At 40.8% G+C, this 18,247-nt stretch overlaps 3 protein-coding genes and 1 pseudogene across 7 annotated transcripts in view; 1 reads left to right on the top strand and 3 right to left on the bottom strand.

The window, feature by feature from the left end:
- LOC115735365 (fatty acyl-CoA reductase 3-like) overlaps positions 1–13,907 on the bottom strand; it is a 23,919-nt gene extending 10,012 nt beyond the window's left edge. The window contains exon 1 of one of the 2 annotated variants that reach the window (XM_030666587.2): positions 13,890–13,907. The gene's annotated coding sequence lies outside the window, so the exon portion shown is untranslated. Of the gene's footprint in view, positions 1–13,885 lie in introns of both variants that reach the window. The other variant, XM_030666586.2, reaches the window with a different exon arrangement.
- On the bottom strand, positions 5,654–9,274 carry LOC115735398 (annotated as a pseudogene).
- Positions 10,369–14,347, top strand: LOC115735362. Of its 4 annotated transcripts, none has more exons than XR_007199442.1 (6): positions 10,369–10,567; positions 10,692–10,778; positions 11,063–11,169; positions 11,378–11,461; positions 12,826–12,940; positions 13,057–13,074. XR_007199442.1 is itself a non-coding variant. In XM_048283402.1 (6 exons), exons 4-6 carry the CDS (start codon positions 11,379–11,381, stop codon positions 13,643–13,645), a joined length of 2,118 nt encoding a protein of 705 aa, XP_048139359.1. In that variant the 5' UTR covers positions 10,375–10,567; positions 10,692–10,778; positions 11,063–11,169; position 11,378; the 3' UTR covers positions 13,646–13,736. The 4 variants fall into 4 exon arrangements, 2 of the variants coding, with proteins under 2 accessions (XP_048139359.1, XP_048139360.1); XM_048283402.1 differs by having other exon boundaries at positions 10,375–10,567; positions 11,378–11,677; positions 11,711–12,940; positions 13,057–13,736; XM_048283403.1 differs by having other exon boundaries at positions 10,376–10,567; positions 11,378–11,673; positions 11,716–12,940; positions 13,057–13,736.
- An 881-nt stretch (positions 14,348–15,228) lies between these two features.
- LOC115735397 (subtilisin-like serine-protease S) lies at positions 15,229–18,039 on the bottom strand. The gene is made up of 8 exons (XM_048284346.1): positions 18,013–18,039; positions 17,822–17,979; positions 17,160–17,697; positions 16,962–17,056; positions 16,540–16,782; positions 16,346–16,439; positions 16,016–16,220; positions 15,229–15,889 (listed from the first exon to the last, which is right to left on the bottom strand). The coding sequence occupies exons 1-8, from the start codon at positions 18,037–18,039 to the stop codon at positions 15,363–15,365; spliced, it is 1,887 nt and encodes a 628-aa protein (XP_048140303.1). The 3' UTR covers positions 15,229–15,362.
- Positions 18,040–18,247: the final 208 nt, after the last annotated feature.

Raw genomic sequence — 18,247 nt, forward strand, 5'->3', positions numbered from 1 at the left:
CTCCTTCCTTTCTTCGATTTGGGAAAGGTCTCGTTTACTTTCATTTTAGAGTTTTGATTACTCAATTATAAGTAAATGTTCAATCTAATCTCTCAACTATATGAAAATTTTCAATGTTGACTAAATATACTGATTTTACTTCCAATTCGTTATATTAAAAACTCAAAGCGTAATAGTATTTTTTTTTCCCACGTGTTTAGTGGGGGAAAATTATCAAAAAAATCTTAAACATATTATAATTATGCCGATTTAATCCTAATTTTTTTTTCCAATTGAGTCCTAAACCTCCTTCATTTCCTTCAATTTATTCTATTTGGCCAACATTGACGTAAACAATTTTTAATATTTTTCTTTTTCTTTTTTTATTTTCTTTCTTCTTCTTTTTTTTCCCTTCCTACTTTGGCCAGCGAGCTCCAGCAACAGTGGGAAGCAACAAAAAAAAAAGAGAGAAAAATAAAATAAAATTATCAATAATAAATATTAAAATAATATTCAAAACTATCCAAGTCAGCACCAATAAGCCAAATGTATTGAATTGACGCAATTACAAAAGGTTTAGAACTCAATTGAAAAAAAAAAAAAGAGGTTTAGGACTAAATTGGCACAATTACAATAGGTATAGAATTTTTTTGGTGATTTTCTCTCTTTAGTGGTGGCAATAAATCCCCACTTCTCATTGAATCAATCCATCCCTCCTTTCATTGTCAGATTTTGGGAAATTGACAAATAATCCCCGAACTTTGATCTAATATGCAATATTATCTATGAATTTTTAATTTATGCATGTGGTTCTTGAACTATTATTAAATGTTCAATTTAGTCCTTAAAATATATGAACATCTTCTTTATTGATCGAATCTGCTGATCTAACTTCCAATTTGTTTAAATTTGAACGGTGCACAACAAAAATGAATTATATAAATAAGATTGATCTCAAATCAATATATAACAATCTACCTCATCATATAGGGATGGACCTTTTTAACACGCTAATTGTTGTTCCTTTTCTAAAATGGGTAAACAAAAAAATGGACAAGTTCACTCATCATTTTGGATAATATAATAATCGACGTTATCAAATAACATCCGATTTTTCGTTTCAACAAACAGATCACGGACTAAATTGAAAAAATTAAAAGTTTAATGACGGCATCTACATTTAACTAAAGTTCAAGGTCCGTTTGTGTCATTCTCCCTTAAGTTCTCTTTCTCTATTCACGAAAATCCATTAACATGTCATTTGATACTTTGAAGCTTAATTTTAGGGAAATTTCCATAGAAATCTCTGTAATTTAGCAAAATTTAACAAGTACTCACTCCAAATTGGATTTCCTTTCCACCCCTTATTGAAGATTTAAAATTTCAATATGGGGTCACCCTTTTTGGCAATTCAAACATTTACATGGTGGATTTCAAACATAGACTTTATCGTTAAATGTGGGCTTAATGATGTCAAAACCAATTAAAAATGTTAGTTGGAGGAGGTCACGCCTTAATCAATAGGTTGGCAAAAGAAGCTCTCTCTCCATGTGCAGGAATTCGAAACTGCTTTGATTATACGAGGGGAATCGCTAGTTTAGGCACGTGCATCCCGAGCCTAAAATCACGATCCTCACATGAATACCACATGCGAATATAGGTCTCTAACCTCTTATTTGTCGCCCCCGTTCATGGAAAATCCTCCCACAACATGTCCAATCAGTACTTAGAAACTAAAACTTAGGCGTGCCTGGCCATATTGGGAAGCCCTCTAGAGACAATTAATGCAGTTAGGATGGTGGTGGTTGAATCTGTTTCGAGTAGCCGCCGGTAGCAGTCGTGGCATCGTCGACGCCGTCCAATTCCAGAGGTACTCGGTCCGTCATTGAATGGAAAGATCATGACCCCGGGGTCGACTTCTTCTACCCCGCCCGGGGGGGGGACTTCATTTCGAGCTCTTGAAACAAATAAATGAAGAAGTTCAGGTGCTGTGTAAGAGTCAACGCAGCACGACCGACCGAAACCTATGTGCTTTTTCCATGACTCGTTCTGGGCTTATTGGTAGGAAAAACAGTAAGGGGGCAAGAGTTCTAGATTTCCCTCTTTCATATTTCCCTGGACAAGGAAAAGAGGAAGCAATAACGCAGCAGTACGTTCAGAAGTTGATCTAGGTGAGCAGTCCCTGTTAGGGTTCTTCTAGGTGGAAGACAGTTGCACCCCCATGTGATTACAGTCCAAAACATCAATCGTCACACGTCAATGGATATTAGATTGTACCCTTTTGAATGGGGAGTTGTTTCGTGTCTGCTCTCACCAATATCATAATGGTAGATCAAACTCTGCCGTGTGCTCTTCAGAGATCTTTTTAAGCAGCAAGTTCTTTGTTTCTACACTGGTGAAACCTCCAGAAAGAGCCTAGCAAAAGTCAATTTCTTGTCATGATAAGTGAGCCTGGTACAGCAAAGGATGAGAAAAAGCAAAACTCTTTTCGTGTTATTCGTCGATATCCCTCGTGTCTGCTTGTGTTTTGCGCGTGATTTCGGCAAGAAGAGGGCATATTATATACGCTGGGGAAGCCCTAAAGAAGCGGGATTAGGTGTGCCTAGTCTCAGCCTCTTAGGGCGCGCATAATAATACTTCTATTTCGGAAATCAACTTCTAGTCAGAAGTTGATTTTTCTATTTTTACTTAAGAAGTTGATTTCTGATCATATTAATTTGTTTAGTAACGGTTGAATATTTCTACTTCTAAAACATTATTAACAGAAAATTTTCCGTGAAGAATTATTGTCGACGGTCAAAAAATTTCTACTTCATTTTAAAAATTTTAAAATTTCTTTAAAAAATAATTTTAATTATTAAAAAAATTATTTTCTTTTTTTAATTATTATTTATTTTTTACTCCGCGCGGCTGGAGATGGCGACTCGGCGGCGGCGGTGGCCAACGGAGGGCGGTGGGTGGCGACGGTGGTGGTCGGTGATCAAGGCGACGGTGGGGCTGCGGGTGATGATTAGCGATCACAACCGGCGGTGGGTGGTGGGAAGCGGCGGTCGATGGTCGGCAGTTGGCGGTGGTCGCATGCGGCAATGGGCGGTGGCTAGTGGTGGATGGCAATAGTGGTGGTCGGCGGTTGTCGGCGGCGGTGGCGGGTGTCGGTGGTCGGTGGTGGACGGCGGAGGCGGGCATGATCAATAAGAGAGTGAGGGCATAATGAAAAGAAAGTGATACGAGAAGTACTTCGTGAGGTCTTTTTTTTTTTTTTTTATATCCAAGAAGTACTTCTTGAGTTTTTTTTTTTTTTTGTTGAAAGAAAGTTGAGAAGCTACTTTTTTTTACTTCTCAAATTGGGGGGAAAACAGCTTCAAAAGTGAAAATTCACTTCAGAAGTAAAAATTTCTTTCAGAAGTAAAAGTTTTACCAAACAGATTTCTGCTTTAGAAGTGATATTATCAAACTGATTTCTACTCTAAAAGCACTTCTGAAGCAGAAATATACTTTCGGAAGTGTTACTATGTGCACCCTTACATTATTGCAGAAATTGCATGGCTGGGACACAATCAGCAGATGTCCTAATCAGTGACTTGTGAATAATCAATAGGAAAAGGGGTTTTCGTGCAGCTGAAGCTGAGCAAATCGACTCTTCACGGGTTATTATACCTGATAAGGAGGTTGGCTTAAACAAAGGGTAAATACCAAAGGGCCCTCTGAGGTGGGGTCGGGGGGACCTGTCGTCTCTGACATTGGCGATTAAATTCTGCAGACCAATCTACACGGCTGTGAGATATTTTACACCAGATAATTGTGTTCCTGTCTTCTTTTGGTCTAGATGGATTACATCATCGACATTTTACGGTAGTCGACGATTATGATCGACCTGATTCTCCAATCGTCGAATACAGATTGAGTATTTCGCTCGGTCGACGTTAGCTGACAGTTCTTAGTCCTTGGAGCATAAGCCATTTGCCTAACTCTTCTCCCTTTAAACCAACTCGCCTAACTTTTCTTCTGCACTGTCTAACCAGAAGAAGGAAAGAATTGCAAAAAACGAGATTATTACAACTTCAGACGAGACCAAAGATTCGGACAGTGAACCTCCGGTCAGATCATTTTTTGTTAACACGTCAAATTCATTTTGTGGTTCCCTCGAAGTTCACCTGTGCGTGCCTAGGGTTTTGAGTTAGTAATCTTGTTGTTAACAACACCGGTCCACTTGTATAATCCCCCATTCTTTGCCGGGGATTGGTCGAACAACGATTTAACAATCAGAAGCATGATTGAAGGAAGATTTCTCGATAGAGATTTGTCGGCGGGGTGGCGAATCAAGATGATCCAGATCCTCACCTTACCATGGTTCCCAAGAAAAAGGAAAAGCACAGAAAGAATGGACCCGGATATGTATTAAGCAAGAAAGTTCTAAGAAATGACTTGTCGTCGCTGTCGGAATATCCATGTCCCGCGGATTTGGGGAAGATCACAGCATATCTTGCTGGCTAAGTCAGTTTCTGTGTTCAATTTTGCTCTCTCCTGACATATTAAAAATGATAGTTGTTCGACACTTTTAACAAATGTTTGTCCCACGAAAACCCTGCCAGAATGAAGCCACAACCTCTCAGCCCTTATCTTCAAACTTGTGCTAATTTAAGCCGTCGTGACAGCATTCAGGGACAAAAGATAACTTCATCAGATCACCAAGATCTCCGACCTCTAATGTCAAAGAAACAAAAAGCAAAAGGGTAAGAAGAGACAAATGAATGAGCATAAGCCTCCTTGACAGGTAGGGTCAAATATGATTCACGTGGGATGAATCGGATGATAATCGAGAGTCCACTCTTGGAGGTGGGCAGGAGGTAAGATTAGCCCAGAAATCAAATACATAAACTCATATGAGCAGAATTGCTAGAATTTATTGTTCTTTAAGTGCTACGCTATAATCATGATCATGAGTTAACCTCTGGAGCAATTTTAGAAACAATGAGACTGTGTAGGAATAATGTCAGGGAATTAGTGAAAAATCACGTCCTGTTGAAAGTAGCAACGAGTCAATCTTCAGTGGATTCCTCCAACGTCAACGGACAAACAAGTCCAACAAGGGTGATACTGGGTGACACTTGATTACAGTACAGAGCAATTGATGTTTTCTGCACAGAAATCACATTCACAGAACTCGTGATATTTCAAACACCGTTGTTCCATGTCGGTGAGCGAACACAAAGCTCACATTGCTGCTTTTGTCAGGACTGAAATCGATCCTGAAGGGTTGAGCGAACACAGAGCTCCCATTGCTGCTTTTGTAAGGACTGAAATCGATCTTGAAAGGCATTCTTCGCCCTGCCTGAGAAAACCTAACCCGAGTGTTAGAATATATAAATATTAAACCACGCCTTCTTCTATAAGCTTAAGCTTTTAGAACAGTTGATTGTGGTCCCATAAAATCTTTCATGGTATCGGAGCGGGAGGTCCCGAGTTCAAACATTTCCAGGCCCCTATTTACCTCCCTAATGAATTTTTTCACTGAGCAGGATAAACTGTAGCTTTTCACTCCCTGCGGATAAACTTCCGTGCCTTCTCCGAAGTTAGTGACAGTCCAAACATGCATGTCCCCCTTCATGTTGGACACATCAATTGAAGGGTATTTGAAGTCATAGGACGGTGTAGGTGGGGATTTTGCAATGAGCTAGATCTCCTTTGGGTTCTTGAGTTGTGCAGGGCTTGCCCCGGTGGTGCACAGGAAATTTATGCCATCGTACAAGTCGAAATCGCTCAGTGCGGCGACCGGGTTTATGTGTCGGGATCCAGAGTCAAAAGGAAAGGCCCCTGTGCCGTTTGGATGCCGTCCAATCAGTTTATATCTATTGTCCACGACAACAGCTAAGAACGAGTGTTCTAACAAAGAGGATGTTTTTGAACAACGGAACTGTGGGTACATGTCAGAAACACAGCAACAGCGGTGGCATGGGGCAGGACATGGAGGTCCCTGTTGTAATTGACAGACCGGCCCATCGTGACTGAAGTCAACACCAGAGGCCAAGCAGCCAAAATGTTAGCACCATGTGCTGAAATATCTCGCTGCAATTCAAACATTAGGAATGAAAATGTGAAGCTACAAATCACCTTTGTTGCCCAACATTTTCCGAAGAGAGAGCCTAATCAAGAAGCCAAATTCAAACGGACTTTAATATCCAGAGATATGACATTCAGTTCACAGAAGAAAACATAGTCATTGCCGGTGACGGATTTGTGTTCTTTTTTTTTTTGGTCAGAACGGATTTGTGTTCCAGACAGCCACTGTCGGTGCAGTTTTAGCCACTGGATAACTGTTTTTTGTGATTAATCTATACATTAGCTGTTCCAGCAAGAAATTCTTCCGGTGTTTGCAGTTGGAGCTTTTCTTTATGTCTTCTCTTATGAACTAAGATTATAGCACTTACTATTTGGCTGCCGTATAGGATTGAAGCTCTCCTGCTCCTGCTTGGCCAACTGTAGTGCCCGGGGTCTCAAAGTGACAACCAACAGCTCGCCAAAGTGGGTCGACAAGTACTATTGCAACATCACTGGCGTCTCCCACAGACAAGGCCTTCTCTGTACAATTATCGGTAGAGGACTCACGCATGCAATGGACAATTCTTCCCTTGACCAAGGTAGGACCCAAAATATTGCTCTGGGAGAAGCTGTAAACTAGGATTGTTGCCAGTCACTAGGATAGGTTCGTGATTTGACAAACGGTCCATTATTGAAAGGAGACTACATGGCAAATACAAAGATCACCTAGCATTTTTTGTCGGAACTCCTGGAGCAACTGCAGCACTTACGAAGCTTCCATTTAGAGAGCGTTTAAGCAATAGCCCTGTGAGGTCGAAACTCGCAACTCGCTTAGTAAAACTCAGTCATACCTCAAGAGTATACATCTTTGCCACTACTATTTTCTCGCTTTTGATCACGATCTGCACGTATTTCAAACAGCTCTTGCTACATTACCCTCGCAATCTTCGAGTTTTCCAAAGATAACTTCAGTTCTCTATTTGGGGAACTAGGCGCTACAGTGAGTATATCCAGGGAGAAACATTCACAGTAGTCCCCGGGAAGAGCGAGTTTCCAGCGGATGCTGAAAATAGGCCTAACCAACAAGTCTTATAGATGGCCAATCTAGCACCAGGGGCCCCTCCCTGAGCAGTACCTCGGGCCATCCCCAATAAGCTGACATTCAAAACAACAGATCCTGTTATCATCGAGGCAGCGGGGCTCCCTTGCCGTCATTTTCTCGAGCCAACCTGCAGAAAGTGTCATTCATCAATTCTAGATGGCCAACCTCCGCTTCAAAACCCTCGAAGTAGAATCTCGCACCTATGATTTTTCTGGAAAGTCAAATTCAAGGACGTTAATAAGAAGCTCCTAGAGGCTTTAACTCTCTCTTATTTAGACCTAGCAAAGAGAAGAACATGTCGATTTAGAGACCCGGATGACTCATTGAGCTTGTTTCGTTGTTATGGTACAATGCACACCTTAGTAACGACGTTAGATTACTTCCTTTTTCATGTTATGACGCATCTTAATAGCTAATAGTACCCCTTGCAGTTGGACAATGTGCAATTGTCTCTAGGAATGCATTGTCCCTTGAACTTTTCAGGCACAAGACCTAAGCCCTTGTCGCTAAAGATTTCTGATTCTGGCCAAAACCCTGCAAGAGGATTCATTTGTGAGTTTCTATTTGTTGTCATGATGAAAAGCCAAAGGCAAAGGTTTATAGGATTACCAGAGTCGACAACACCGACAATGTTGGAACTGGCATCTGTCCCTGGTGGTCATATTGGTTAAGCAAGTTTACCCCGAGAAACTCCCATGAATGTGTGTGTGAACTTCATTGACTTTGCTCTCAAACACGGAGATGTCAGAGTCCATCTCTGTAACACAAGCTCAGAAGAAATATTAATTCCAGTGATACCTAATGAAGTTCAATTAGCTTACTTTTGGACACTTTTTATCACGTGCCGACGTCGTGCATTTATTGGAATTTGAGTGTAGAAACCAAAATATGCAAACATGATTTTATGCAAGTGATAAGTGGACATGCATTTTCTTACCAGAAATTTTTTGGGCTTGTCCTGTTGTAAGCATGGCTTGGAAGCCTCTAAAGCTTTTGCTGGAGTGGCGAAGCACCACCTCCGGAGTTTCATCGGGACTGAGATTAGATATAGAGTAGCCGAAGGACAAGTGTTAATACTAAAGACATCTATGGTACAGACATTTGACTTCTTAATGTCATAGATTGAACTTTCAAGATCAGGACTTTCCAGAGTGTGCATCAATCACAAACCTTCCGGAGACATGAATATAACACATGGTTGCCTGGGATTCCATATTCTGGATCAGGATGGGAGCGGCTCCCCATGTAAACCATGTAACGCTGCAAATTCAGAGAACAATTGAAATGTATTGACTGGATCAATCATCTTGACTGGTTGTAAGTGAAAACTTTCACGATCACGAGTTTAACATTTGGAGCAATATAAGATACAGTAATGACATCGATTTTAAACCAGATAGCTAGTTGTTGCTTGATTACAATACTAAGGATTGGTACTTCTACACCGTAGTCACATTAAGACCGATGGGACTCCTGACATTGTGTGCACAGTTGCTCCATGTCAGTGATCCAAACACAAAGATCCCGTTACCGGTTTCACAAGGACTAAGAATAAACCGCAGCTCTACTGCCGGGCGGATAGTTTATGACCGCAGTCTAAACTGTTGGGCCTTGTCCATCATAAGTGACGGTCCGGTGAACAGACATGCTCCCTTTCCTGTTGGATACCCCAATTGGAAGTCATTGGACGATGTCAGTGGGTTCTTGCAGGAAATGAGATCTCCTGTTAGATTCTTGAGTTGTGCAGGGCTAGCCCCATTGCCGCAGAGGAAATTTATAGGGTCATCGGAATGGAAATCGCAGATAAGTCCTGGTTTCAATGCGGCAACGGGGTTTACTTGTCCAGATCCGTAGTCCAAAAGGTGAGGCCTGTGTGCCTTTTGGACGCATTGTCCCTCGAACTTTTCAGGAACAAGACCTAAAGCTTTCTTATGCGGGCTAAACCCCTGCAAAGAACATCAACTGAGCCTCTGCTTGTCACACTGACGAAATACTAGAAGGAAAGGCAAAAGCTTTAGAGCATTACCAGAGTCGACGACCACCGACGATAACATCGGAACTAGCTTCCGTTCCCTGTCCCTGTTGATCATACTGGTAAAGCGAGATTTCCCCTAGGAAATCCCATGAATGTGTCCTGTGGACTGTGTTCATCATGCTCTCAGACAGAGATGACAGAATCCATCTCCGCAACACTAGTTCAGAAGAAATATTAAGCCCAACTACACCTAATGAACCTCGGTGAGCTTACTTTTGACAATTTATATAATGCGCCCGAGCCATGGAATTGTTATGAATTTGAGGTAGAAAACAAAATACGTGAACTTGAACTTATGTATTTGGATAACTGGACATGCAGTTTACTACCGGAAAGTTTCTGGGCTTGTTCTGCTGTAAGCATGGCTGAGAAGCCTCCAAGGGCATGTTTCATAACAATTTTGTTCCCGAGAATAATTTTTTTTTTTTTTTTGCTTCTTGTTTCTATTCCAAATCTATTCCCTAGCCACTGATCTATTCTCGAGAATAGAAAAATTAACTGATGTTACTAAACAGATTTATGTTCTTTTTTTGTTTTCGGAAATGAAAAAACAAAAATCAGAGAAACAAAAGCGTTACCAAATAGGGGCTAAAGCTTTTGCTGTGACGGTGAATTACTGCATCCTGTGCTTCATCAAGACTGACATTTGTAGCAGAACAAGGAGTAGGATTGATTCGGCATCGACAATCATATAGCGAAGACATTAGTGTACTGTACAAACTATTGAGATTAGTCACTAGACCACGATATGACTCATAGTTCATCGTTGATGCAGTCTAATGAGTGATTGGTGTGAGGTTTTATTCATCGGTAATTTTCTAAAGTCAAAAGAAATAGTAGTGATGCGATAAATGAAAACTCCAATTTATGCACAACCAAAAAAACAACTTTTTCTCTTTCATGCGGTGGACATTACCAACAGCATGGTCCGATTATTCAATCCAACACATATGATCTTTGAAACAATAAACTTGGTTGTAGACTAAGAAGCATAAATACTCTTCGAGATTTTTGCGTCAGTACGAAAATCGTGTTAGGAACTAACATATGATATGATCAATAGATATAAGACATTTGGCGCGTGATTAATATGGCATACGAGTCCAGTATTTCGACACGACAATCCGACTCATGAATTAATTTTAAATAATTTTAATAATTTAGGAATTAAAATGTAAATATATCAAAATCCAATATTCCAAAAGCCTCCACCTCGTCTGCCCGGCCCCTCACAAGACTGAGACCGACTAGCGATCACTAATCGCCCGAACCCTAATCGCTGTCTCCCGCCCTCTCGCTCTCAGTGTCTCTCGGCTTCTCTCAACCTCTCGCACGGCGTCCCTAAATCGCGCCCCCTCGACGCCTCTCACCATCGCGTACGTCGACCCCGTATTCCGGCGACGAAGTCGAAGGTGCGTCTCCATCGCTTTCTGGGTTGGCTGATCGAATGGATTGGCTTGTTTTGGTTGCCTTGTTCTGGGTGTTTTCGTTGTCCTTTTTCGGTCGTTGACGGTGATGGCGACTCTCTCTGCGCAGTTCATCACACGGGGACTCTGCTAGATGGGACCAAGTTCGATTCGAGCAGCGATCGTGGGACGCCACTCAAATTCAAGCTCAGTCGAGGTACGCTCTTCTCCATCATTTTACACTCTACCTGCACTGACCACTTCCATTGAGATGGATGAAACTGGTAGCATTATGGAAGTGCGAACTCTCTCAAGACCATTTTGAGGGACCCAACTGCAAAAATTGCCTTAAGTTGGAGGACTAGATATGGAACTTTATCTCTTTCTTTCTTGCGTACTGGGGAACGAGAAAGCACGAATGTTAGATGTGGGTTCTTCCAAGAAACGAATCTTGAAATTCTTGCTGGATGAGGATTTTTTTTTTTTTTTTTTTGGACTTAGATGAGGAACTAAAGGGGCCAACCTCCGGGACGTTCAGAACTGCGTTTTCTGTTCCCAACGGTGTCCCCAATCGCACGCCTCGACAGCTGGGTCCAAAGCACAACAAGGTTTGATTCTCTCTCTCGTTAGTTTTCTGTGCCCTTTTTTGTTTTGGTGTCGTTAGAGCTGTTGTAATTGTAGTGGTTTAAAAAGTTAATACGTGATCACAGGACCAAGTGATGATGTTTGTGTTTTTCTCTTGGGTGAGTGGCGAGTACTACTGATGATGTTTGTGTTTTTCCCTGACTGTTTGTTATCATCTGCTTCATTTTGTAGAATGACTTCAAGCATGGATAGTAGCAGTTCCAATACACGACCACCTACATCTAGCAATGAAGATTTAAATAAACCACTATGGAGGTATATTACTAAGTTAGCTAATCATAGCGATGCGGGGGGAAATTTGTCTTGGAAATGCAATTTTTGTGAAAAAGATTTTAAGAGTTCATACACGAGAGTTAGAGCCCATTTGTTGATGATAAGTGGAAAAGGAATTGGAAAATGCGGAAAAGTAGAAAAAGAGGATCTTTTGGAGATGGAAAGATTAGATGAGGAGGCCAATACTAGATTAATGAGTAAGGCGCCTGAAAATGTACCTTTGCTCCCTTTTAGTTTTAGTGGTGGTGGTGGGTTGGATTCATCGTTTGACTCCAAAAAAAGGAAGATCGGAGGTGGGAGTGGAGGAAAGAAGGTATTCAACATGACTCAACATGAACGTTTAGATTATGAGATTGCTAGGATGTTCTATTCGGCGGGCTTGCCTTTTAACCTAGCAAGGAACCCTTACTTTCAATCCGCTTTTACTTATGCTGCCAATCATAATATTGCGGGGTATGTTCCACCGAAATATAATTTGTTGAGGACCACTTTGTTGCAAAAAGAGAAGGCAAATATTGATAGGATGTGTGCAACTTTTAGGAGCATGTGGAGGGAGAAGGGTGTAAGTATTGTGAGTGATGGATGGAGTGACTCACAGAGGAGACCAATTATTAATCTTATGGCGGTGTCGGATGGAGTTGCTATGTTTATAAAATCGGTTGATTGTTCGGGAGAAACAAAAGATATGCATTTCATTTTTAACTTATTGAAAGAAGTGATCAATGAAATTGGGCATGAGAATGTGATCCAGGTAATTACGGATAATGCTTCAAATTGTAAGGGCGCGGGACAACTCATTGAGCAAGAATTTCCATCTATTGTTTGGATGCCTTGTGTGGTGTACACCCTTAATCTAGCTTTGAAGAACATTTGTGCGGCAAAGAATGTGGAGACCAATGAAGTAGTTTATGAGGAATGCAATTGGATTTCGGAGATCATTGGGGATGTTATGCAAATCAAACATTTCATCATGAGTCATTCCATGAGATTAGCAATATATAAGGAGTTTGTTAACTTGAAGTTGCTTTACGTAGCGGATACACGTTTTGCTTCGATGATTGTTATGCTCGGGAGGTTTAAGTTAATAAAAGGTGGTCTTCAAAGGATGGTTATTTGCGACAAATGGAATATCTATCGAGATGATAATCAAGGGAGGGCTAAGCTTGTCAAGGAAAAGGTGTTGGATGATTTTTGGTGGGATTCAATTGATTATATACTTTCTTTCACGGCTCCTATTTATGACATGCTTAGAACTTGTGACAACGACAAGCCTTGTCTTCACTTAGTTTATGACATGTGGGGTTCAATGATAGAAAAAGTGAAGAAAGCTATATATGTGCATGAAGGGAAAAGACTAGATGAGGACTCTACATTTTATGAGGTGGTTCATACCATTCTTGTGGATCGTTGGACTAGGAACAACACTCCACTTCATTGCTTGGCGCATGCCTTGAATCCTAAGTAAGTTCTAAATTGTATGAGATTATCACTTTATTAGTTATTCTTTCTTTGACATGATAATATAATACTTCTCTTACTTATTATGGTTTTTTATTTTATTTATTTTATTAAATAAGGTACTATAGTGATCAATGGCTCAATGAAGATCCTACTCGAGTTTCTCCACACAAGGATAAAGAGATCAACCAAGAAAGACTAAAATGCCTTAGGAAATACTTTCCTAACTTGGATGAGCGCAACAAGGTGAATTTGGAGTATGTAGATTTTGCGTGTAAAAATGGGTATTTTAGAGAATTCGATTCCATTCAAGATCGGTATTCTATGGATCCTAAGGGTTGGTGGGTTAATCATGGTGCATGTGCACCTATGCTTCAAAGCATAGCCTTAAAGCTTCTTACACAACCTTCTTCTGCATCTTGTGCCGAGAGGAATTGGAGTAATTACTCGTTTGTGCACTCGGTGAGAAGAAATAAGATGACCCAAAAACGTGGAGAAGATTTGGTTTTCATTCACAACAACCTTCGTCTTCTATCAAGAAAAAGCCCACAATATGCAGAAGGAGAGACCAAGATGTGGGATATTGGCGGGGATGCATTTGACACATTTGAGGATGTTGGGGTGCTTGAAGTTGCGAGTCTTTCACTTGATGAGCCGGAGATGGAGTCCGTTGTTTTTTCGGAAGGCGTAGATAATGTAGATGAATGACTTCTTATTATATTAGATGTGAAATGTGGATTTTTTTTTTGGACTTATTACTAGATGATAAATTTAATGTTGGAATGTGAATTGCTTTTTTTCCCCCTCCAATTTCCACCTGTTTCAATTAATTGCACAGTAGCTTTCCTGTTTATCATGAAACTTGCTACATTTATCTCACTCCTCTTCTTAGTCAGACTTGCTTTGGTGCACTCAGCTACTACAAAAGCCAAGGTAAACATTTCGTTTGAGAGAGAGAGAGAGAGAGAGAGAGAGAGAGAGAGAGAGAGGTATTGTACAACATACAAAGCACCGACACCAACACGCGACACGAAAAGGATATAAAAGTAAGATAAGAAAAGCCAGCTTGACGTCAACTTTCCTTGACAACTTATCATGTGGACTGATGTGCAAAAGATATTTAAAATGTCTTCATCAGAGTCTTTAAGGAATATCTTTTGTCGGCTCGTCGGGAGTACTTTAGAACCATGCTCCCCGTTACTTTTACTGTACTGCAGGGTGCATTGAATAGTTGGAAAGACAGTTTCACCTTCCAGTAACTAGGTTGAAGGCTTCAAAGCTGGACGGCATATCCGAATCCTCGATAGGGGAAAAACTGAAGGTATGCTTGTCCAAGAAAAGTACAGATCCTGTTAAGTTTATGTATTAGAAAACAAGTGAAGTATGATCAGTACTTTCCTTTGTCGATCAGTTCAAATTAGCCAAAACCGTGCATAACAGATGATGGAGTTCTACATCAATGGGTTCTCTTTTCATATGGACTTATTTCAAAGGCAATCTTGTTCCTTTTTTGGTACGGATCTTGAAATTCTTTCCAATTGGTTCCATAGTACGTTGAGGGGAAAGAGACTTAAAACTCAAGGAGAACATGGCAAAACGAAAAGCAAATCAAACTAAGTGAAAATATGGTGCATAGATGTTTAAATCCACATAGGTACATTCTCGAGACTTGACAGTAGAAATAAATTTATTTATTTTTCCTTTGATACAGAGATTAAATCCTTCCTTGTCTCATTAGTATGATGTTCGATGCTCAATGATGTAAAATTTTCTATTAGAATTCTGGTATTTAATTTTTATCTGAAGCAAATGACATCTGCTTTTTGTTGAGCCATTTTCATGTTTGGCCTCATAATGGATGATGACAAGCAACATGCAAACACAGAAGAAGAATGGCTTGTTTCAAAACAAATCTTGTGTAAGACAAATTGAGGAGAGGAGACTCCAGATTGATTGATTAGACAGAAAAAAGAGATGGGAGAAGGGGTTTCCGATAGATATCTCTTTAATGGGTGTTTTAGTCAATTAAATTCAGTAAGATGTGAATTAAGCAATTCAAGGTGCGGAATTAGCACTGCCCCTTTATATGTTGCCAAATTTATGTATTGGAAAACAAGTGAAGTTTATCAGTTCTTTCCTAGCCGGACCTGTTCACATGAGGCAGAACTGTGCATAATTGGTGATGGAAAACAATTAGCGAGGCTTCAATTTACACATAACAACTCCATGCCTGACAATTATAAAGTTGTTATGAGTGATATTCTTGATATGTGTGAACACAATGATTGGTAAACTATGGACTTGTAAGTGAACGACTCATAATTATGAATTTAACATTTCGAGCGATACTAGAAACAATACCAACATGGAATTTAAACCAGAATAGCTAGTTAATACTTGATTACAATACTAAGGCGTGATAATTCTACACAGAAATCACATTAAGACCAATAGGACTCCTGACAATGTGAACCCCATTGCTCCATGTCAGTGATCCAAACACAAAGCTCCCGTTACTGTTCTTGTAAGGACTGAAATCAATCCTGAAGGACATTTTTTGCCCTGCCTGAGTAAACCTGAGCTGAGCAGGATAAACCGCAACTCTAACGCCCGGCGGATAGTTTATGACCGCAGTATAAACTGTTGGGCCTTGTCCATGATAAGTGACAGTCCGGTGAACAGACATGTTCCCTTTCATGTTGGATACCCCGATTGAAGGGTAGTTGAAGTCATAGGACGATGTTGGTGGGTTCTTGCAGGAAATTAGATCTCCTGTTAGGTTCTTGAGTTGTGTAGGGCTTGCCCCAGTGCTGCAGAGGAAATTTATAACGTCGTTGGAATGGAAATCGTAGATAAGTCCTGGGTTCAATGCTGCAACGGGGTTTATGTGTCCGGATCCATAGTCAAAAGGTGAGGCCTGTGTGCCGTTTGGATGCCGTCTGATTGGGTTTCAGCAATTGTCCATGACAGTAGCTGAAATTGCATAATGTTTATTGAAGTAAGACGAGGCTTAGCGAAGAAAAATTTGTGAAAATATATTGAAGTATCTGATAGATTTTTTTAGGGAAGCATACCAACCTGTGGTCATGATGGCAGACTTGATAGCAGCTGGACTCCACGAAGGATAGTAAGATTTCAGAATCGCTGCGACCGCGGCTGTGTGGGGGCAAGACATGGAGGTCCCTGATATTATGTTATAGTTGACACGGCAATCCGAGGTGTTTTCAGTTGCCAATGGAGACCAGGCAGCCAAAATCTTCGAACCAGGTGCTGTAATATCCGGCTACATTTAATATTCAACAAACTTAAGCAAGCATTGAAAGCTACAAATCATCCTTGTCATCTATGATTTCCAAAGAGTAAGAATTAAGTGTAAATGGACTATCCTTTGATAATGTCAGGAGTTACGACATTTGGTCCCATGGAAGAAAACATTGTCATTGCTGGTGCTGGCTCTGTGTTCAAGGCAGTCACTGTTGGTGCAATTTTAGCTGTTGGATACCTATTATGACAGTTCAATCTATGCATTAGCTACTCTCACTCTTGTATGAATTTCTTCCTAATTTGAATAGTTATAGTTAGATCTTCTTCTTGTGCCTTACTTTTCTGTCGCCATGTAGGATTGAAGCTCTTTGGCTTCTGCCTGACCAATTACAGCTCCTGGGATTATAAATTGAAAACCAACGTCTTGCCTAACTGGGTCGACAAGGATGATTCCCACACCACCGGCATCTCTCACGGAAAAAGCCTTCTCTCTACGATTATCACGAAGCAACACCTCAACCATGCACAGGGCAATCCTTCCCTTTACTAAGGTAGGATCCAAAGTGTTGTTCTTGCAGAAGCTGTAAACCAGGAATGTCATGTCACTAGGATAGTTTCATGAGTTTAGCAAATGGTACTTCATTGAACTGAGACACCGACCCACATGATCCAAGACCATCATGTGGATGGAAATTGGAATGCTTCATTTCTTTGCCAACAAATGGAAATAAGAAACTGTTGGTTAAATACAGAGATTAACCTGGCATTTTTTACTGGAACTCCTTTAGCAGCTGCTTCATTCCCGGCTATTAGCCCATAGGAAGCTTCCATCTTGAGAGGATTCAAAGAATAACCCTGTTAGAAGAAACTCATTCAGTAAAATATGCATCTTTGCCCTATGGTTCTCTCATTTCCATTTATAATCTGTAGTTATTTCATACAGCTCTTACTACATTACCTTCAAAACCTTTGAGTTTCCGAGATATATGTTCGAGTTAAATTCTCTATCAATGGAACTAGCGGCTACAGTAAGTATCCAAGGAGCCACATTGGTAGCAGTCCCTTGGAAAAATGAGTTTCCAGCAGATGCCAAAACTACTATCCCTCTCCTAAATGCATGGAATGCTCCTATCGAGATGGCATTCTCGAAATAGATTGGTTGGGGAGGGAGTGGACCCAGTGAGAGAGAAAGCACATCAACACCGTCATTGATCCCATCATCCATTGCTGCAAGGACATCTGCGTCATTGCATTCGCCGAACCAACATGCCTTGTAAATGGCTAGTGTAGCACCTGGGGCCCGTCCCCGAGCAGTGCCTTGGGCTATCCCAAATAAGCTGGCATTTGGAACCACAGATCCTGCAATCGTTGATGCGGTGTGGCTCCCGTGGCCATCAGCATCTCGGGCTGACCTGAAGAAGGGTAAGTTGAAAGATTCTAGAGGGCCATTTTCTGCTTCATACCCTTGGAAGTAGAACCTGGCGCCTACAATCTTTCTGCAAATTCCATTGCAATTTTGTTAATGAAGAAGCTCCTTGGCTGGAACCATAAGTCACACAACAGACTAACTGTTAGATTACTTCTCTTTTTGTCATATCATGTCTTAGTTGCTAATAGTACCTATTGCAGTTGGACAATGTGAAATTTTCTCCGAGGATGCATTGTCCCTTGAACTTTTCAGGAACAAGACCTAACCCTTCATCCCTAAAGCTCTCTGATTCAGGCCAAACCCCTGCAAAGAATATCAACCGAGCCTTTGTTTTCACACTGACGAAAAACTAGAGGAAAAGGCAAAAGCTTTAGAGCATTACCAGAGTCAATGACACCAACGATGACATCAGAACTAGCTTCTGTTCCCTGTTTGTACTGGTAAAGCGAGTTAACCCCTAGGAAATCCCATGAATGTGTTGTGTGGACTTTGTTCATCCTGCTCTCAAACACAGAGAGGACAAGAATCCATCTCTGCAACACAAGCTCAAAAGAAATACTAAGCCCAACTACTAATGAACAGCATTTAACTTACTTTTGACAACTTGCATAATGTGC

Source organism: Rhodamnia argentea, chromosome 8 (genome assembly GCF_020921035.1).
Source record: "Rhodamnia argentea isolate NSW1041297 chromosome 8, ASM2092103v1, whole genome shotgun sequence".
Taxonomy (NCBI): Eukaryota; Viridiplantae; Streptophyta; class Magnoliopsida; order Myrtales; family Myrtaceae; genus Rhodamnia; species Rhodamnia argentea.